This window comes from Anastrepha ludens, chromosome 4 (genome assembly GCF_028408465.1).
Source record: "Anastrepha ludens isolate Willacy chromosome 4, idAnaLude1.1, whole genome shotgun sequence".
In the NCBI taxonomy this organism is placed as follows: Eukaryota; Metazoa; Arthropoda; class Insecta; order Diptera; family Tephritidae; genus Anastrepha; species Anastrepha ludens.
Window position 1 is genome coordinate 53,980,595 of NC_071500.1, and position 23,277 is coordinate 54,003,871.

Genomic DNA, 23,277 nt, shown 5'->3' on the forward strand with positions numbered 1-23,277 from the left:
GAAATCTTACATATGTACCTATGCAGTATCTGTCAGACGGATTTTGATCCAGAGCTCCTTAACCAATCTGAGCAGACTTTTGAACTATTGATCAAAAGGTGGCAATAACAGATTCGAAGCGAAGGTGCTTGTTGTGGATTCAATTGCATAATGTCTACGGCTTAACTTATCGCAGCATAGAAAGCCGCTAAGATGGAGTTTCTACTTCGTAGACAATCCAAAGTAAATGGAAAACAACGTTGGCTACACCCTCTTTTCTCTTATATGGAGCTGAACTGTGGGCAAATGCGCTAAAGGCAAATCACCGGTGTAAGCTACTAGCATCGTTACAAAGAACGGCAGCTCTGAGAGTTGTGTCTGCCTACTAGCCTTTGAGAGGTAAAAGTTGTGGACAGTAAAGAACGAGAGGTTGGAGGAAGGAGTTAGAAAAGCTGCAGCCCACGAAATAGTGGACGAAACGATAAGACTATGGCAAGTCCACTGGAGAAACGAAACCCGTGGCAGATGGACGGCTAGGCTAATAAAATACGTCGCTACATGGTACAGCAGGAACTTCGGCGAAGTAAATTTTTATACAACCCAAAAATACCTGTTCAAAATCAGGAAAGGCGGCACTCCTTTTTCCAATGCATACGTTGGAAACAAGAACGCCGAACGCTGGAGAATGCAGTCGGTCACATAACCGCTGAAAATGTTATGAACAAGATGCAAGGCAGCGGGGAAAAGTGAGTATTCATTAGTGGTTTCGCGGAAAAAATTCTATGGATGAAAATGCGGGATCTGGACGCAGGCACACAGGCATAGACTTTGTAATGCGGAAGATAGAACGCCACTCTGAAGTAATGCGAAATCGGTTCCAGGTTGGTGACTGTTCTAAACGAGGGGGAGATTCTGAGTCTCCGTACAAACCAATGCTGCGACGGCAGCTGCATTCGACATTTTAGTCCTCCTCATCCGCAAAAAAAAAAAACGATTGGTAACCTAAGCAATTATATTCAATTTATTTATCAATATTTAAGAGCTCTTATACTAATAACAATGAAAACTACTTCTCTTTTATGTTTAAAAAGGATGCCACCATGTTGACGGTAAAATATCTAGGACAGACATTTCGTTGAAATAGTAATGGATTCGGACCATCAGATTTCCGTTTTGAATGTTTCGAACAATATTCTTACATCACATTTTTAAGTTGGATGAAACATTCCATGATCGCTTTTTAATGCAATGCGGAGCAACGGAAAAAATTTCGATCGCCTCAGTGGGATACATTTTGCAGACTTTACAGTGGCCTTGTTGTTGCACCTATCTTAAAAGATGCAAGTAGTAATATTGTGAGAAAACCATGCCAAAATGTAGGGAATGACAACAAGATTTCACATAAAAAACTTTTAGAATGCCAGTAGAATGTGCACTGTTTTGAAGTAGGACTAATAAAGTAGGGCTAATAGAGAATTAAACTAAAAAATATGTGCTTTAAAAATAATTTTTAGTCTAATAAGAGATAAAAAAAGCGTACGTAAAATCATTTACTGAGCATGAAAATTTAGAGATATTGCCAAATAACGGTTTTGGATGAAAGAATAAGAGGTATATGATGAAAATTTCTAATATCTGGAGTATCCGTTAATCGAAGAAAACAAGTGACTTCAAATTAAATGTAATCAAATTTGCTGTCTATTTTCACAAAAAAGTTTATAAAAAATTTTTTTTTTTTGCAAGTATATGCAAATCTTCAATTTATATTTTAAGAAGAACACAAGAAAAGGATGTTTGGAACTTGTTTTTACTCATTCCATAAATAATAAATAAAATATCTGACAATATCCCTTGAAAAGACCAAATCCAAAAAAATTGTGTTTATTTGTTGCGAGTAACTTTTATATTTATTATATCATTTTTCTCATTTATATCCTAATTTTTTCATAGATATATTTATTTCATTTATATACTTAAATATAAGTATATATACAAATTTATATAAATATATATTAGAAATAAGTAAGAAAAAATTCGGAAACCGCTTTTTTTATGTTTATCACGATCGACTGCTTACATATTTTGCAAACATAAACAATTTTTTTTAAACGCACACGAATGAAGTATTGGTTAATTAGAAATATATGCGGCATACCTTTTTTTTAATCAAAAACGACCGAGCATTGAGTTTCAAGGCCGAACCGAACATTTTTAAAGGTCCAAGTAATAAACAAGCAATGATTTTTTGAACTTCAGTATTTTTTTTAAAAAAAAAGGTACATAAATCTTAAACATATTAATTGCATAATTTGTATTTATTTAATATTTTTATTTTTATTTTTTTTCTATATTTAATACTTATTTTGCAATACTTTTATTGCTATCATATTCACAGTGTTTTCTAAGCAGATCCAACGCTTTCGTTTTAATTGCTTGTCTAAGTTAATTTTAGTCATATTTTCTTATCGTTCGTAGTTTTTGGACATATACTGTATATACTCAAACACACATATCGCTCATTAACTTCAATAGTGCCATGATACGACAACAAAAAATCGATATCTATGTATTAACAAAATCCCATTAGATATAAATATGTCTTTACCTTTACTTAGACAGGTTACTATGCCTATTGAGAACTTCGAAGCCGTTTTTCTGAAAGTTTTAGTTTTTGGGATTATAACACTCTTGCAGTAAATGAGCAATATATTATTTCAATACTGACCAGAATCGATGAAACTAAAATTGCGCGTAATTAGCTGTTAAAGTATCGGCACCATAAACACCATTCACAATTTCAGCGGTCTGGCTTGCATTTACGTCTTAATCAAAGAAAAAGCGTAAAATGTACAGAATTTTCTCTGATGGACTTCCATTGTTAACACCCTGCAACTCACAACTGAAGTGAACAAACAAAAAACAGGAAAAGAGGTTTTTTAGCGTAAAATGTCACTTTGGCAACGATCATAAACTTTAAATTGTTTGATCGATGCCTTACGAGATATCGATCGCTACAGCCATCTACCGAGAATCTCTTTCTTTGGATTTCTTTTTCCGAAAACTAATATTATTGTAATATTTCTCTCTGGCATTTAGTTTTGTGATGAATTCCATCACTTAATTAAATGCATGTCGATCGACAGTATTCAGTGAACTTCTTCATTTTTTTAAAAGTTTGTAAAGAATTTTTTAATTGAATAATTAAAACTCACTTGCAATACGGTGAAGAGCGGAAAATACAAGTCTGGATCTTTGGCATCGGGCATGTTTGGTAACATTTGGCGTCCCACGAGCGCCGCGATAAAATATGTGTACAATACCAGCGTCACAACCTGCAAATAAACAAAAAAGTAACGTTAAAGGAATAAAATAAATAGAATAAAAAAGCAAATTAACCAATTTAACGGCACATGAATTGTATTGCTTAATTGCTGGCTATTCAAGCAACCCACCTGCGTATACACCAGCGGCACGCACACTGTATCATAGCCAATCAGACCACCCAGGCGCCGCCGTATATCAGACAATTCCATCAGTATTGTTTGCACAATGTGATCGGATGCTATCAGGCCCTCCTTACGTGCCCGATTAATGATATTTGTAGCCCATACCAGTGGCATCCAGTACTTGGACATGGGGCTTTTGGCGTTAAGTGCATCGAAAATTTTCGATTCAGACACGTGCATGAGACCAGCATCGACGAGATGTTGTGTGGTGGGAAAGCGACGTTTTACCCGCAGCGATATGCGTTGTAGTGTGATGACATAAGCAAGCACCATATACCGCATTATGTTACGGCGCATGAGACGACCCGTTTCATTCTGTAAATAATTGTAGATACAAGTTTGATATACACATATGTATGTACATTTGTATGGGCTTACATTAGTTTAACTACAGATATTAACTTACATTAACTCCACCAGTGGAGTTTGGTATTGCGGCGCTGATAAATAGCGCCAAAGTATCAGGCCAGGGCAATAATCTGTATTGCTCCCACCAACGTTGCACCACTTTGTTTACATAGAAACCCAGCACAAATGACATAGGTATACTTTCGCCCTGTTGGCCGAAATATATTCGCACTTTGGTAAAAATTCTGTAATGAAGTGGAGAAAAATTGAAAAATTAAATGAAATCTAAAAGAGTATATAACTATGGACATGCAAGTATGTAAATACTTGCACTTATGTGCCTGCATATAGTTATATGTATAATGAACTAAATAATGAATTAACTTAAATTGATATAATTTGGAATTAGTGTCGGACGTCTTCTTCTTGATTTGTACGACAAGCGCTTACGCGATTTTGGTCGAGTTTAACAAAGCACTCCAGTCGTTTCTTTCTCCTCCTTTCAAGTCAAGTTCACGCTACTTCTGATTAGGTTACTCTTCGTGTGGTCGAAGAAAATATTCTGGATAAAATTATTGGTGTCTATCGATTTTGCAGATGATGAAATGATAATCTACATATTTGAATTTTACAGTGACATACACATAACAATTAAGAGTTGAGTGTCTGCCCTGATAGTATTCGATAAGGTATCCTGTATCTGGACTTCTCTGCGTTGGAAAGAGCAAGTAGAGATAATTCGAGCCACGATCTTTTTTATTTTAATGGAAGAAAAAGCTCAGCATCGTCAGGAAAAAAAATTATCAAGAATCAACGCAAATTTTGTACGCTTCAAACTGACACTTGATTATACGAACATTGAAGAGGTTATAAACTGTATACTCGATACTATATTATTAATATACTTATATTATATATTACATATTTTTCTAGGCGTTTTGTTTAAATTGTGAAATTTTGGTCATTTTTTATTTTAATTTACACCAAGTTTGAAACATTAATTTATTTTTTTGTGTAGAAGAATGAAGTATATTTCCCTGAAAAGTACACAATTATGCTATTACGGAAAACAGGGAAAATGGGCACGAGACGTGCGGTTTTTTTACGAGGGGGTCAGTACTTTAGAGTCATATTGCGATGAGTGGCCTACATAAATAACTTCGAAACATTTAACCACCCACCTTTTCATAGTACAAACTTAGAGCCCTTTCAGACACTATTTGTGGCGTACGTCTTGATGTTGGGGATCCCTACAGTTTTAAGCCGACTCCAAATAGCAAATATAGGGTGGGCCATATAGCGTTTGCTTTTTGAACCACCTATTTTTTTGAGAGTGGTAACACAAATGACATGTCAAATGTGTTCATAATTTACTAAAAGGTTTGACATTTACGAAATGGGACGCTATACGCTTGAACAAAATTGGGAAATATTGAAAACCTATTTCCAAAGTGGTGAGTCTTCTTCTTCTTTTCTGATGAATCTCATTTTCACATCGGTGGCTACGTCAATAAGCAAAATTGTCGGATTTGGGGCTCAGAAAATCCACACGTTACTGTAGAGAAGCAAATGCTTCCTCAACGAGTCACTGTTTGGTGCGGTTTTTGGTCTGGCGGCATCAACGGGCCATTTTTTTTGAAAATGAGCGAGGAGCCGCGGTTACAGTAAATGGCGAGCGCTACCGTGACATGTTCAACGAATTTATTCTTTCAGCTGCCTCGATTGACCTCACAGTAGCGCATCCTATTAACCCAGTGACGGCTTTTAGTTCGAACTCGCCAATGGCTTGCTCGCTTAAGAATAGCTAATTGAAATCGTCACAATGGCTGATAACACAATTACCAACTTGACGCATAAAAGATCGCTGTTGCATGGACTGTGACGCACCATCCTGCTGAAACCAAAAAACGCCCATGTTTATGTCTTCAATTTCAAGCCAGAAAAAATTGCTTCTCATGCTCTGTAGCGCTCACCGTTGACCCGAAAGGTGTTCTCAGCCGGATTTTCTAGAAAAAATGGGCCAATGACGGCGGCGTATCAAACTGTCACTCTCAGAGGATGCATTGGTTTCTTGACGATCACGTGCTGATTTGTCGTTCTCTAGATACAACAGTTCGGCTTGTTAGAAAGAAAATAGAATTTTGGTTTGTTTTCAATAAACGCGCTGTTTGCGCTGCACAACATTGACTTTGGAAATAAGTTTGTAATATTTTCCAACATTCTTCAAACGCAAAGCGATTAATTTCGTTCTGCAGAGATATGATGCTATATTAACTTTCTGTCAAGATTTCCCGGGAGAGAGAGCTGCTACTGTCAAAATAACATATGATTCTAAACTCACTCACACTATATGGACCACCCTGTTTAAATATGTACACATAGTAAGTATACTTTATACCTGTGCCGTGATCTTTCGTAGTAAAATGTGGAAGTAAAACAAGATCTATGAACAATTTTACTCGTTAGAAGTGTAGCCAAATATTAATTAAATTAATACTTTGCACAAATTGACAAAATTTTACGGTTATAATAGTTCTCCGGCATACTCACATTTGTTGTTGTTCGTTTAATACGAGTCTATAGACTAAATTAATTGTATAATATAGACATAAATAAGCGATCAATTCACGCCACACCAATTTGTAAACACTGCCACGCCATCTAAAAATAAATAGAAAAAAGTGGTTTTAATTGCGGTATTGCTAAAATAACCAGGCTTTAGAAAATATTAATAAATATTGCAAGTAATGTATGCACATAATTAACCTGTTCTGTTTCACAGAAAATAAATAGTCAAATAAATATCTGCAACTTCGAACTTTTATAGAAATTATTTGCTTACAGTGTCTGCCCAAGAAATTACGAACGATAAGCAAATATTACTGAAACTAACTACGGCTAGCAATGAAAGAGAAAGTATTGAGTATACGAGTATATTAAAAAAATTAAGTTTTATTTGTTTCTTGTTCAAATAAAATCATTTTAGTATTCTATATATTTTTTAGTTTAATTATTTGCATACGTTGTGGTGTACTATGTAGAAACTTTTGATATGAAATTTATTTAAAATTTCCCATAATTTGGCCTCGATCTCTCACGTATTCTTAGGGCCGTTTTCTCAGCTTGCAAATGTAATACGCCGAAACAAAAAATTGTTTTGTACTTTAAAGTTAGGGTGAATATTAAACATATATCCGAAAATCTGCCATTTTCCTTTACATATTCATTTTCGATTGATTTTGAAAAAAATTTTTTAAACGCCTTCAACCAATCTGAACGATGCTTAGGGAAAGAAGAGTAGTAATGTAAAGGAAAGTAATATTAACGTTTTTTATATATCATAAATGCCAATCCATAAAAGATGACATTGAATTTGCAAATAAAATAATTTGTGAACTAAAGTCAAATTCTAGCTGAAAGAAGAAGCGGGAGAGAAGATACTCTCACTTTGACAAGCACCAATCAGCTGATGAAACACCATCACCTTGTATAGATTCGCTTAGATTCTTGCTTTTAAGGGCTTTGCTCTTTGTAAAAGAATTCAAAAAGAAACCCCTAGTTACAAAAATTTAAAGGAAATGTCAACTGACCTATATATATTGTATATCGGCTCAAGAGTTTAATAAACGCGTTTACCGTCCGGAAGAAATGGCCTGTCAAACTAGAGATAAGTTGAAAAGTGCCCTAATACTTCATTTTTGAATTGTTACTTTATAAATTTTATGTTAATCTCTTCTTCTTCTTCTTGTTTGACTGATTCTTCTGCGCCATACGACTCAATTGCCTACTTAGTCCAAAGTAACACTTGTTGGCAAGATAGATTCTCCATTGGATTTCAACGCTGACATTATTTTTCTTTAATAAATCTTCCTTTTAAGTAACAACGATTTTCGTTCGATCGCAGTCTACGATAGCGCTTCCAAATTTAGGTCTCGCTCGCTTAGGCTGAAGTGAAAAAATGCTGCATATTGCGTAGAAATCTGATTATTCCAGGGATGCCTCATACTATGGTATTTGAATATGATACCCGAGCATTGCTCAGCACCGAAATCTGCTGTTCCGGTAGTAAATAATCGAAATGGTGCAGATTTTCCGTCTGAAATAAGATTTCAATTCATTATCGAATATGAGTTCTTCACTATTGAAAGAACACCAGGAGTAGAAAAATATTTTCTGTTTATTCTTCGAATGTAATTTAAGACTCCGTCATGGCTGTAAGGCAGCATTCGCTTAAGATGACCTTTAAAAAATAAAGGTACTAATGAAGCTTTTATTATTTTTGAAATAAGGGAAAATGCTATTAATTTTCACCATTCTTACTTTGCTCAAATCGGTCCCGATCAATACTTTTCGACTTTCGAGCTGATCTCCACATGTATACGTACATATAATGCTAGATTTTGTTAGAAACGATTACCGTTTATAACTTGTTGTACAGATACTGTACACACAAATAATTACCAAAGTTCAAGTATGTCTTAAAAAATATTTAGCTGGCTTGGTATTGGCTGTTATTAATAGTTCACATCAATTGCGATTATTTTTAGACTTTTCGATTAGTTTTTCGCCCTCCGCATTAAACTAGACGAATTCTTGGTAAAAGTCTTGAAGTTACTCAGCATATTTAGAAATAAACATCTTGAATTTTTTATTCAGAAACCTATACACACAGTTTTGCATAATCAGTTTTCGCACAACAACCATTCCAGTTTGCAGGTCTGTAGGAAACTCGTTTGTGAGCGAACTTCAGCCGCAGTTGATTTTGTATTACGTACGAGTGTTAACAACAAACAAATGCCTTTTAATGCTACCTCATAGACACTAAATGATTTGTATCACGGTTTTAGTTCAATTGCTTTATCCAAAGGATTACACCGAGCCAGTGTCAACCCTACAAAGTATTCACGTTGGCATTAGAAACTGCCAAACTTCAAGTATCAAATTTTAAGTCTAACCGGAAACGCAAGAGTTCTGCGAACGATAATATAAATAGCATATCTCGTATAATGCAGCGAAATTATTTAAATATTCATGTGAACCACATAAAAAAATATGTTGTATTTACTCTGTAGCGATTATTTATTTCGAGTCTGCCTGACATGCATTTGAAATCGCCCATCAGAAATCTGATATCTTCAAACAGATTCAAAGCATCATTTATGTGACTGAAAATTAAAATGCAAATATGTTTCATAATTCTCGCCATAAATTATACTTATACTATTCTGTTTGTTTTTTATTTTCAAACATTTAACAACATACAGATGCAAGTAAAATATGGAAAAAATCAAAAAGTCAAAAGTCACACTTATGCGCATACTCGTATTTATAGTTTTGCATAACAGATGATAATCGTAGGACAAAGGAAAGCTGAATACCTGTAGTTTGTAGTTTTTGAAGTATTTTTACTCAGAATGATCTATGGAATATTTGTTTTTCTCATACAGGTGAATCTGCGTTAATGCACGTCTGTTAATATCCCATTAAGAAAGAAAAATAAAATGTCAAGATGTCAGTATATAAACAAAAAAACAATGCAGTATAACATATTTACATATATATAGTAAATATGAATGTTATAAAAGTGCTTTTATTCGTTTGTTTTTTTAGTAAACAATTTATTAGGCCCTTTCTGCTTGAGATATTTCAATTGGTAAGGTATACCAGCTTTTAATTAACACGTATTAAGACATGTATGCGCATATATACATACATAGATATTTATATATCTATGAATGAAACTCAAACATTTGTATCAAGTCAGTCCATAAGCTCGTGCGTTTTTAAAGGTGGTTTTAAAATTAATAAAAAAGATGTTTAAAGTATTTGTTAATCATTAATATATTTTCCTTCATTATTTACAATGTCTTCCCAACGTTTAGGCAAATTTTTAATTCCCCGTTCAAACAATTTTTTGTCCTTGGAGCCAAAATACGCTTCGATATCCCTTTTTATAGCTTCTTTTGAGGAGAAGTTCTTGCTACTCATATGGGATTGAAGTCCACGGAAAAGGTGATAATCACAAGGTGCAATATCCGGAGAGTATGGTGGATGCTGCACCTGCTCCCATCCGAGCTCGTTCAGCTTGCCTAATGTTTGCCTTGCGGTATGAGGTCTTGCGTTGTCGTGGTGAAACAAAACTTTGCGTCTATTCACTAAAGATGGTCGATTTTTTTAAGTGCCTCATTCAGGTTTAATAGCTGATGGGAATAATAATCGTTATCGTGTGGTTTGGTTCCAGAAGTTCATAATAAACAATACCGGCCATATCCCACCATTACAGAGGAGAAGCTTCTTGGAGTGAAGACCATCTCTAGGAGTCCGTTTTTGGTGTTTCATCTTTATATTTATCCAAGGATTATTGTAAAGGACCCATTTTTCATCACCAGTAACGATACGGTTCAAAAAACTTTAATTTTTAAGCTGCTGCAAGCTGAGAACACACATTCAGTCTCTGCTGAAGGTTGGCGACGGAAAGTCTATGCGGAACCCATTTTCCCAGATTTGAAACCTTTCCCAACCGAACCAGGTGCCTTTGAACTATTCCATGCGATGAATTTAACCTCTGAGCTTTCGTATCGACGGTCAAATTTGGCTCAGCTTCCACGAGTTCGAGCAAGGCGTCGGAGTTAAAGACTTCAGGACGACCAGCGCGTGGGGCATCCTCCACGTCGCAGTTACCACTTCGGAATTTTGAAAACCACTTTTGCGCAGTCCTTACACTCACGGTATCCTCTCCGTGAACAGTGTTTATTTCTGCAGCAGCATTCGTTGCATTTTTACCACTATTATAAAAAAATACAAAATATACCTCTTATACGCGTTCGAAGATTTCATTTTATTTTTTAACAAGACGTGCTTCTATCCGTGAGTAAAATCACTTATTGAATCCACAATATATCAAAGAAAATATAAATAGTTCCGTTATATTCCGCGAATAATTTTTTGTATGCAAAAATCGTACAAAAGTGAAATTATGGGTAAAATACGCACGAACTTATGGACTGTCCTGATAATTTCGCTGTATTATAAAAAACTCCCTCTGTACAAATATATTTGGTCACGGTAAAGTCCGTAAATGTGAAGCACATTTATAAAGTAAAATTTTTCAGAGTGAGAATTAATTCAAGCTTTTAACAAAATTTCACTTAAATGTGCTTCACAAGAAATTTGATTGAAACCTTGAATAACTTCTCGCTGTGAAAAATTTTACTTCATTTCAAAAGGGAATTAATAAAATAACTTGTCGCTAAAACTAAATATTTTCTCTCACTAATCACTACATTATGTCATCTTCAAATTCGGTTTAATCTGACCTGGGGAATCGCGGAAAATGCCGCTGTTTAACTTAATTCTTAAAAAATGCTTTAAAACAAGTAATTTCCCAATTTTCAACTAAATAAAATTACTTATTTTTACTTAAACATATTTTTATTATTGTATAAGACACAAAAGACAATATTTTATGCATAAAAACTATAAATTAACAATCAACACGATTGGTGATAGTTTGCAAGTAATACAACTTTTTCAATTCAAACGTGCTTTAGTTTTTCAATTGTGAGTTTAAATATTAAATATTTCCAATCCAAATGCTGATGGCTAATTGGTGACACTATTTCTTCAACGCACAGTGAAAACGTTTACTCTCGCTGCTACTTAGCCTAGTCGTGGTCGCCTTTGAATGGATTTTATCGATTGTAGTGGGCGGATCAAACAATAGCGAGTTGTTACTTTATCTACTTATATTAGTGATTAATCGCTCAAGGAAACTCTTCGTGGCATTAGAGTGAAGTTGGCAAAATACCTGCTAGGGTACAATCGCGACCTCTGCACTACACTTCGACCGCCTTTTGTCAGTCCCACTAACCATTAACAATTATTCATTTTTATTTTCTTATTTACATGAGAACTAATTATGAATAATTAATCCACTAAAGATAAGCGAAGAGCCTTTGGCGACATTAACAATTATAATTGCCCTAGCCAATATTACTTCGAACCCTTACGATTTTCTCCCATAATCACCACGTTGCGAAGCTAAAAACACGCTACTATTTTGTCTATAAATAAATTTCATACTTCAATAAAAAACCATAAAACTTAATGGTTTGAACTTTGTATAGGGCCCAGCACTCGAAATGTAACCAACTTCAAAATGGATTTCAGTAATGGATTTCAAATGGAATAGTGTGATTGTATTATAAAAGGTGGTTAAGTTTCATTGGCCGGTGTTGATTTTGAATAAAATACAATTTTTTTACGAAATTATTGTCATTTCTCTTTATTATGATAATACTGGTATGACTCAGTTACGTATGGAACAAAATACCGGCCAAATGGTCGCCGCGGCCTCGGCGGCGCACCTCCATCCGATGGTCTAAATTTTCGATGACGCTGAGGCATAATTGAGGTTCTATGCCGTTAATGTGCCGAATTATCTCATTCTTTAGCTCTTGAATCGTTGCTGGCTTATCAACGTACACCTTTTTTAGAAATTAAACATCCTTTATATTGCTGGAAAATCACATCCAACGGTTGTTCGTGAGCTCGAGCACCTTAAATTAAATAAAGTTTTTGTTTATCTCACTATTACTCATTACAATGATACTGGTAGTATCCGAAATGTTATGGAGGTGACCATCAAAAGTCTCTAACGTCACGTGAAATGGTTCAAAAAGTGAAGGAGCAACTGTAGCGACATCCACGACGAAGTGCCAAACAAATGGCGAAAGAACTGAAAATATCTGGCCATAGCATCCGCCACATACTGAAAATGATCTCAAAATCAAGACTTACAAGATCCAAACGGCGCATGATCTCACACTAAAGCAGCAACAAGTCAGACTTAAGAGAGCGACGGAGTTGCTTTGTTCGACCGAAAGCATTCAATTTCCGAACATTGTGTTTTCTGACGAGAAAATTTTTCAAATTGAGCAATTCGTAAACTCCCAAAACGATAGGGTTTATTTGACCGACCGTTCATACGAGACTTTGAGTCATCAATTGACCACCAGGAGGCAGCATCAGATCGTTTTTATCGAGTCTGGCGTCATGGTAAATACGAAATAATATCGAGAAAGTATTCTGAAGGTTGCTTTGAAGCCGTGGGCAGGCAAATATTTCGGTGGCAGACCATGGACGTTTCAACAGGACACGGCACCATCTCACAAAGCTCGAACGAACCAAGAATGGCTAGAAACCAACATTCCGAACTTCATAACGTCCACACAATTCATCGTCGCAAATTCATCTGACGCGAATCCGATGTATTATTCTCTTAGGGCCACTTTGGAGAGCAGGGTCCGAACTGAAAGATTCACCAGTCTCGAGGCGCTGAAAAAAGACATTGCCCGCGAGTGGGCCAATTTCCTTGCAATTCACATTCGGGCAGCTTGCGATACGTTTCTGGACCGTCTCAAGGCCATAGTCAAGGCAAAACGTGATTATATCTAGTGAAAGTAAATTGATTCTAAATTTTGTATTATTTTCACGCATTTTTACTTTGAATTGAATAAAAGTAATTTTCCAAAATAAATTTACGTACAATATTGGAACACACAAGCAGCCAAGTTAAACTAGCAAGATTTTTAGCAATTATTTATAAACCCTAAATACCTGAAAATTACCTAGGTAAAAAGCTGAAATATTTGATTTATTTTTGGGTTCTACTTAGATAAATACATATGTACACTGAAGAGCAAAACTGTAACAAAATGTAATACTTTCTATTTCAACACATTTTTTAGACATGTTTTAACAAATCAAATATTTTTTTTGCATAACTTTATTGGCATGTATGTACTCTCTCTCTCAAACCGGTTTGGTGTCAATGCAACAACAACAACACTAGTAGCAAGCAATAATGCAAATAAAGACAAATGTTACAGTTTTGCACTCACTCTTAATTTTCAAATTTTCCGTTATTTTTCTCGTAATTATATATTTGGTGGATTTTTAATTATTATAAACGTGACCGTGAATAAGACAAAATGTTAAATCGGGAAGTACAACGCCAAATAATTGATTTGCTGAAGAAGGGCGAGTCTATAAGGAAAATAGCTAAAAAGTTCGAAGTGAGCCACATGGCTGTGCAAAGGCTGCGGAAAAATGTACCAGACGCTGTTCCCAGTAACAAAGGAGGCCGGCCAAGGAAGATAAGCGACCGCGATGCCCGCCATCTGGCAAATTTGGTAACAAGCAGCAAGGCGGTCACTCCCAAAGAAGCACTAAAGATGCTGGATATTGATGCCAGTCAGTGGACAGCCAGGCGCAGCCTGTCAAAACTGGGGCTAAAGGCAGCGGAGAAGAAAACCAAGCCAATGCTGACAAAAAGACATGTGCGGTTGAGGCGGGATTTTGTTGCGGCTCACCAAAGCTGGACAGTTGAAGATTGGGATCAGGTACGTCTTTATAAATGGATTATAAAAGACCTTTTTTCAAAACGATTGCAGGTTATTTGGTCTGATGAAACCAAAATCAATCGATTTCAGTCAGATCGTCGGGCCTGGTATTGGGTTAAAGACCCAAATGCAGTCCAGCCACATCACATCAAGCAGACAGTAAAACATGGTGGTGGCTCCATTATGGTGTGGGGCTGCATTTCCAAAAATGGTGTGGGTCCTTTAGTACGAATAGACGGTATAATGCGGAAAGAGGAATACCTGGCCATATTGCAACAAAATCTGCCGGGTGTAGTGGAAAGTATGGGTCTTGCTGCTGAAAAAGTAATTTTTCAGCAAGACAATGACCCTAAGCACACCGCACATGTTGTACGAAATTGGATGCAACGCCAAAAATTTCGTAACTTGAAGTGGCCTCCACAATCACCGGACATGAACCCAATCGAAAATTTATGGAGTCATGTAAAATCGAAGCTTGCCGAATATTCAAGTCCGTCCAGTGGAGTTAATGAGCTGTGGGAGCGAACACGCGATGTATGGGATGCTATTCCGACTGACTTTGTCTTGAGGTATACACGAAGTATGCCCAATCGTATCCACGAGCTGAAAAAATCCAAAGGATATTGGACATCTTATTAATATTTATTTTATTTATTGTAAAAAATAAAAAATGGGTTGAGTGCAAAACTGTAACATTTGTCTTTATTTGCATTATTGCTTGCTACTAGTGTTGTTGTTGTTGCATTGACACCAAACCGGTTTGAGAGAGAGAGTACATACATGCCAATAAAGTTATGCAAAAAAAATATTTGATTTGTTAAAACATGTCTAAAAAAAAATGTGTTGAAATAGAAAGTATTACATTTTGTTACAGTTTTGCTCTTCAGTGTAAATATATTTATACATAAAAGAAACACCCGCTATCTGACGACAATTTCAGGCAATATTAGGGTATCTATATTTCTAATACCGCCACTGTAACTTAAAAAACAAAAAAAAACAAATATTACTTTGCAATAAGTACCACCGCTCATATTGAATTGTGAAGTAAATATCTGCCTTTTACGATAATTTGCCATTGTGTCAATGTGATGGTCGTGTTTTTTTAATTTATTCCCCTGAATGGCACACGCTTACAACTTCATATTATATAAAAAAATAAGCCTGCAATATTTCATTTTTTTGTTTTGCAATTTAGGGATTTAATGTTTGGCGGTCAACAATTTGATTGATTTTTTCATAGAGCTTGTTTGTATATTATTGTATGTTGTTGTTGGAGTGTTTTCTGAATCAATAATTTTTTGAACTATTTTTTAGGCTTCTTGACATTCAAAAAGTTCGCAAATATACGTCCTTGCAAAAACAAATTTTATATTTCCGCTACGCAAACGCCATATATACAAAGTTGTACATACATATATGACACATACATGCATGCATGCTTGAATTATGTATTAATTTTGGCCCATGTATTGTACTCTTTTTTCATTTATTCACACAAGGCAATTTTAAATTCAATACACGTACATGCGTATGCAGTTTCTAGGGAAAGTTATTAAACAAAAAAATGTCTTAAACGACTTAAGGGGATCCGGTGGTCTAGAAATTAAAAAAATCGATTTTTTGTTTTTTCGATAATTCGAAATTTACATGCGGAAATTCCCTATATAATATAATAGCTTCTACATTAGCTAGGTAGAGAGCGGTCTACGTGCTCCTGCACCTTAAACTTTATACTCATTTATCACGAAACGACTTTTTTCGGTCTGGTGTTGTCAAAAAAAAAAAACAAAACTATTCAACTGAATCGTCGAAAATTTGAATATGTTGTTCACAACATCAATAGCTATCGGCCGTACTAGAATCATATTATTATTTCAATTATTTCGTATCGTTTTGATTAAAAACTGAAAAAAATCGATTTTTAGGGAGTCAAATTCAAAACCGAACCATTTTGTCAAATTTTTTAACTAAAGGGTTTTTCAATTGGCGCGGGTCGATTGTGGCACCCTGTGGCACCCATTTTGTTTTGGTGACATCTGTCAAATCTTTTGTTTATTATTCAGTTGTTTATGCCAAATCATGATGGCAAGTTACACGATTGAACAGCACGTTCAAATGATAAAACTTTATTATCAAAATGAGTGTTCATTAACGCAAACCTTGCGCGCATTGCGCCCATTTTTCGGTAGACGTGGTGGCCCTTCCAATTTCTTATGGCCCATATTGAACCATATGGACCTAAACGACATGTGGTTCCAGCAGGACGGCGCTACGTGCCACACAGCAAACGCCATTTTATTCCATTTCAACATCTACCCGCCCTTATTGAAAAACCCTTTATTAGCGGGACATAGCTACAGTTATACTGATTAATAATTTTTTTTGGTTTTTGTGATTCAGATAAATAGAAGATCCAAAATGGACAACACCGTCCTATATTTTGGGAGGGTCAACTTCAGCACCATTTTTTAAATTATTAAAATGAAAAAAAAAATTGATTTTTTAATTTATTTTAATAATAATTTAGTAAAATAATAATAATTTATTTTTAAATTTTTTTCTTCATTTTTGTATGTAAAAGAAGTTAAATAAAAATCCTAAAAGATTTAAATATCGTTTTTCATTTTTTTATTGTAAAAAAAAAATCCTGAAAATACCTTAAATTTTCGGGCTCTAGACCACTTGTACCCCCTTATTATCGAATGTCAATTAAATTTGGTAAAAAATACGCTATATTTATGAGCATATATATGCATGTAAGTACATATAAATATCGGTTATAATTAGGAATGGATATAAATGTACGCAAACGTGTACATTTTTAAGCTGGCTGGCAAAACAGGTCTGACTCGGGTTTCAGTATCAGAAAAAAGTGTGTTTGTATATTTAAAGCCAAGATATAACTTAAGTACAATTTATAATACTTGAAATAAATAACAAATGAATGTACAGATGGCAAGTGTACTTACTTTTGAAATACTTAACGTATGCATAAGTATATGTGTGCCCATATGTGGAAATTTGACTTACTATCGCTTTCAGCGTTCTGTATCGTGACCAATCTCAGTTTGGTAATCAGATTATTTCTTTTATCTTCGAAAGATCTTGAAATACGCTTTATATAGTATATGCATTAATAATGCTTCCGTATGAATAGAGAATTTCAGTTTCTTTTATTTATTTTTTATTTTCGTTTTTATTTGCTACTTTTTATTTTGCTTTATTTTCTTTTTATTATTTTCTGTTCTAGCATTGCAAATAAAAGACTATCTTTCTCATTGTATTATTGGATGAAGTATTAATTTAGGCTATTAACATGTTTTATTTGGCATATCAATGATATTAAGTGAAGTACAGTACAATCGTGATAGTCCGACATTTCTTAATCCGACACGTTCGGTAATCCGACAACCTCATAACGTCTATGGATGCAATTGACATTATTTTATTTTGATCAGTCGTAGCAGAGCAGCAGAGGGGGACTGTGTTTTGTTTCCCGGTCACAACGTATTTGTCATTGAATTTGAACGACGCCAGTTCTCTCGTGATTTCTGACGGTGTTGATGTGATTTTTTTCTGTCTTTTCGTGTCATTAAATGGAACCTTCGGTAGTCCGGAATATTTGATAATCCGACAACGAGTCGGTCCCGTATGTGTCGGACTATCACGATTGGACTGTATATGTAAAGCAAAAATGTGAGCCATCGAGTCATACATAATACACACCACGAAAAAGCCGTAGCAACTCAACATTTTGACAAGCTTTGACAATTTATTTATTTCTGTTTTCATTTCATTTACGTTTTATAATAGCACAGTATACAAGATTTCTAAAAATTCGATAAATTCTCATCAAAAGTTCAAATTGTTTAACAGTGCTCCTAAATAAAATTGAAGTACGCAGTTTCACAGCCCGTTAAATTTTAGTATAAGTTAGTTTAGGTTGGCCTGGTTGGCATTAAGCCACGCATAGACCTTTTGGTCCCTAGCGGTACCAGATGGAGACCGACCTCTATGAATATTGAAAGTAGACGTCATGTAGGAGGTCAACGCTTTTGGCGAATCTAAGCAAAGCTGGTCTCTTAGGCATTTTAAACGCGTTTTTAATAATGTCGGACAAACGCACAGAAGGTGTTCTCTCTGCATTTCCTGCATTTATCCGTGTAATAGCAATCCCTATCTTGCACGCATGTGCAGCCAGATTACACAGGTCTGCAAAAAAATGAGTTCGGAATGTCCTATAAAAGTGTAGTGTCATTTCCGAAGTAATTTTTTGCGTAGAATCAGAATCCGGGGTTTAAATTGCTCTATCGTGAGATATCTCAGTGAAAAATAAAGATATTTGAGCAAACTCAACGGCATTTAAAAGAGGAAGACTTATACTTTAAAATGCTAGGTTTACTTTTTTATGAAGAGCAAAATCTGCGTAGCTACATAACCTCAAAAATGGGCAAAAACAGCGTTTTTTGCACTTTTAGGTTAGGATATCTCAAAATCCTGACGCGATAGAGCAATTTAAACCCCGGATTCGGATTCTACGTAAAAAATTACTTCGGAAATGACCCTACACTTTTATAGGACAAAACATTGTCGACCTGTGTTATGACCCTAATATAATAAAGTGAAAATTTAAGGCTCAAAATTACCGTTAATTTTTGAAAATTTGTTTCCCTGATGGTTTGCGTATTTTTTCCAATATAAACCAAAAATAAAAACCCAGGAATTGTGATGAAAACATTGCGAAACTTTTCTTGATGTTGCTTCACAAACGGACAGTTTGAAATTTGGATTTATAATATATGGTTTTGGTTAAGCAATGAGTTATAATATACTTTCTAAAAAAAAATAACCTAAAAAAATAAAAATATACCAAACTGATGAAGATATTGAGATGAGAGTTATTTTTTCGCAGGCTCTGCATATGGTAAATTAGGTATTTTTTAGTTGTATGAGAACTATCGATATCGATAACATGGTTTGACAGTTGAGAATGGCAAACTGTGTTGGCATTTCTGTTTATTAAGGTATGGCAAGTCATCATGAATCGATCAACGCTAGAACAACGCTTCCAAATTGTGGCAATGTAGTATGATAAAAATAAATTTGTTCGATCTTTCGGTCATCGGTCCTTATTTCTCTCGAACCAAGGAAGCAGCTGCCATTACGGTGAATGGTGATTGAATTTTTATTTCCAAAAACATTGACGATACTTGATTCCAACAAGATGACGCAACTTAACATACAACCATCCAGTGCGCTTAAAAATTGATTTATCGGTAAAAGTAATCAAAAATTGGACTGATGGAATGGACCATTGAATTTGTAGCCGCTGTAGAAATATACCGGATATCATATTCAAAAAATAAATGTCACCAAATTATCTACCAGTTTATAATAAAAAAAATCTTTCCAAAATTATTTCTGTTTTGCATCAATATTTTAAGTTCTCAAGCCCTTAAAAGAAACAGCTTTTATAACGATTCGTAGATGCAATTACGCATCGATATCTTTTAAGAACTCTTCGTTACCAGAAATCCGCTAAGCTCTCTTGGATACTTAAGTTTTATTTGGGAATTATTCCGTGTTATTCTAATGCCCAACCTTTGGCTCAGAATGATTTCAAAACTATATCCAAGAAGTTATGGTTTTACGTACATATGGGATGGGATTCCACGAGACTTGAACTATTTTCACATTAATTCAAAGCTTGTTTTATGACTTGATTGAATAATAAAAATGGCCGATATGTCAATTGAAATATAGAGCTGGCTATTGAAAAGTTTGTTTATCGTCGACCTAATCTAGTAGTAACCACTCGAAACGAGATAACGAGATTTCTGGAGTTGGCTAAATCAAAGAGCAGGAGATGTTAAATGAGTTAGTTTAAGGGGGCAAGTAAAGAGATGTTCCACGTCATGCGAGGTCCTTCCGCTGATTATGTAAAGGGTGATTTTGAATAAGTAAGTTTTTAACCTTATTGTGCTGCGCGGATTACACAGGGTACTAAGTTGTAGTTGCAGGCCCTTAAGTGCTCTCCGGATTTAGTTCACTTATGCTGGTTTCCCAATGATGGCCACTAATGAGGAATTTCCTAGCACCGGCTTGGTTTTGAATAGCTATTTAATAAAAAAAGTTGTGGAGAACATTTGCTATTCGTCCGACACGAATGTCGTGACCGCCTTGCTGAATTTACATTCCACAACTCGTACGTGAGTTGGAATGAGATCATCAGTCCATTCACGATAGCTTGAGAAACTCGACGGTTATCACCATGGACTACGCACCTACAACTATACCAGGTTTATCCCTAGCCAGACAGTAATTGCCACTATAGATATATAAATGTAATAAGAGAGGTTGTCAACATTCCACTTGTTGCACTAGACGCTGTGTAGGCTATGGCCTAATGGTGATAATATCATGGAATATACATAGAGGTAGAGTCAGTGTGTACTAAGAAATTCAGAGTATTTTTCTTATGGAATAATGCTTTAATCGCCTACGTGATTTGGAGCGAATTCAAGCACGTCATGTATCATGTCTAGCCAGCAACTATATTTGTATAGATATCGTTCTTCTTCTTCTCAATTAGCACAACAGCCGTTTGAGCGTCTTCTTTCTATTTCTAAACGACGTCAGTTAAACACACCAAGTGAAGCCAAATCCTTCTCTATCAGATCTTTCCAGCTCAATGGAGGCCTTCTTCTTGCTCTGCAACCACTAGCCAATACTGAATCGAATACTTTCAGAGCTGGATCGTTTGTATCCATTCGGACGACATGACCAAGGCGGCGGGACCGGTGGAACTTTATTTGCGGCGCTATGTCTATGTCGTCGTAAAACTCATGCCGCTCATTGTTTCATGCTCGACTCACCGACGTCAACGTGCTAAAGGCTAAAAATCTTCCGCAGATTCTTTCCCTGAAACACTTCAGATACATATATATAACATATTATTAACCTATTGAACTACAAGGTGAAAAATAAGAAAAAATGATTTTGAGTGATAGGATTTTTGTTCTTTATGTGTTTCATTACTTGGCTGCTGTATACTGCAGTTGTCTACTCCACAAATGGTAAAAAAATTGTAAATCTTTCGCTAGGGTGATTAATTTTATGCCACTTTATATGTATTTACTTTTAATAATGGAAGCGTATCTAAGAACATGCGCTAAGATTAGAAAGAAAATGATAATGCACATATTCATATAATTTATGTAGTGAATATGAGCCTCATTTCACAATCCATACAGTTGAACGTCTCGATTATTTCATTAGTCACTAATTTGTCCATTTTGATTGTTTTCGAAACTCGATGCAAAATATGAATTCCATTCACTGAACTTAATTACTGTAACTGCTTTATGTCCACATATTCTCATGAGTTAGCAATTAACATTCTTTATTATAAATATTTATTATTCAATTGTGCACTATTTTTCGACTCAAAAAATTCTCTCACAATATTTACTTTCTAAACAACAATGTAGCTTGCGAGTATCTTGCTAATCATTTAAAGTTATTAATTAGTTTTAATTATTGCTACCGGCCAAGAGAGTTGAGTGTGATTAACATTCGGATAGTCCAGAGTTCGATGCTGACTGTGGGCATAAAACATCAAGTACGAGAGTACAAAAATGTTCTCGTGGCAACCGTCTCTCGTCATTGCCGTCTGGAGAGCGCGTACAATTGGAGGAAAAGCACGGCCAAACAGCCCGCAAAGGATATATGCGCCTAATTTGTACTTGCATATATTTATATTTATATGCAAAATTACATTACACATATTGATGTGAAATTTTCTGTGGACAATCTCTACACAAGAAAATAAACAAAAAACTAAAAAACAAATAACTAAATTAATTCACACCTTCTCTGGTTGAGTAAGACGAAATGGAAGTTACTCGTAATTAGTGCTGGATACTTTGACAATAAAGTTGTTTACTCAATACCTAGCAAAATTAATCATGTGAGAACAAAACTCCTAATTAATGATGATACTTGCACTTATAGAAGCAGTACCGTCTAGAGACTGCGATTCGACCATAATTAAATTTTGTCGTACACTAGAATAAAAGCTACATAAAAACTATGAACCATGTTTGTAAAAAATTGCAGGGATTAAATCTTCACTGAAACAAAATTTCTTGCCTTATTACATTGACTTTTGTTTTGATGGATTGACTTTTATCACAATCTAATTACATCGGTTTTGCGAAAGACTCCAAGTTTGAGTTTAGTGTAATGCAATGGAAATTCAAAAACATGTACTTATACTCGTATGTTACAGGAGAGCGGATTTAAAAAAAAATTCTTTAACACAAAATTTCTGTTTTTTTGTCGACAATTTTTGTTAAAAACCCCTTTTTTGTCATTTTTTAAAAACATTGTTCTCGGTTTTATTTTTATTTTCTTCATCAACTACCTGTAAAAAATACCGACCTACTGCCTGTTTACTATATAAGCTTTGATGGATTTTCGGGACGTAATATTATACTTGTATAATCGTACGGCTGCGTATGGTGGCGCTTTGCTAGAGCAATATTTTCGACTGGTTCTTCACTGGTCCGCTGATCGTATTTGAATATAATTAGAAAAGTTAGGGGAATCCCACTATGAAACTTTCAGGTATGAGTGAGCATAGTCTCAGCTATTAAAAGCGAAATAAGAAAAACATCTGAGTTGGTGTTCAAAAATAAGGAAAACAAAAAAATAATTGGCTGGTGCTTTAAAAAATGAGAGGAAAAAAAATTCCCAACATATTAATGAAATGAAAAAAAAAACTTTCAGTTTTATAAACTGAAATATATTTGGTTCTTTTTAATATTTCTATATTTTTTTAATTGGGGAAAAAATACTTCAAATTTTTTCTATTATATTTCAAAATTAAAAAAAACAACAGTCCTTTTCAAAATTAAAAAAATATTAAAAAAACCACGATTAAAACAAAAATCAATTAAATTGAATATTTTTTTTATTGGAAAATTTTTCAAAAATTTTTTTTTTATTTTTTAATTTTGAAATAAATAAAAAATTGA

At 34.8% G+C, this 23,277-nt stretch overlaps 1 protein-coding gene across 4 annotated transcripts in view; it reads right to left on the reverse strand.

The window, feature by feature from the left end:
* Positions 1-23,277, reverse strand: part of LOC128862392 (uncharacterized) — a 118,208-nt gene that overhangs the window by 30,014 nt on the left and 64,917 nt on the right. For all 4 annotated transcript variants that reach the window (XM_054100973.1, XM_054100974.1, XM_054100970.1 and 1 more), the window contains 4 exons: positions 6,384-6,494; positions 3,892-4,078; positions 3,432-3,800; positions 3,192-3,311 (listed from right to left, as the gene is read on the reverse strand). In XM_054100973.1, coding sequence (XP_053956948.1) covers positions 3,192-3,311; positions 3,432-3,800; positions 3,892-4,078; positions 6,384-6,494 — 787 coding nt within the window. The remainder of the gene's footprint in view (positions 1-3,191; positions 3,312-3,431; positions 3,801-3,891; positions 4,079-6,383; positions 6,495-23,277) is intronic.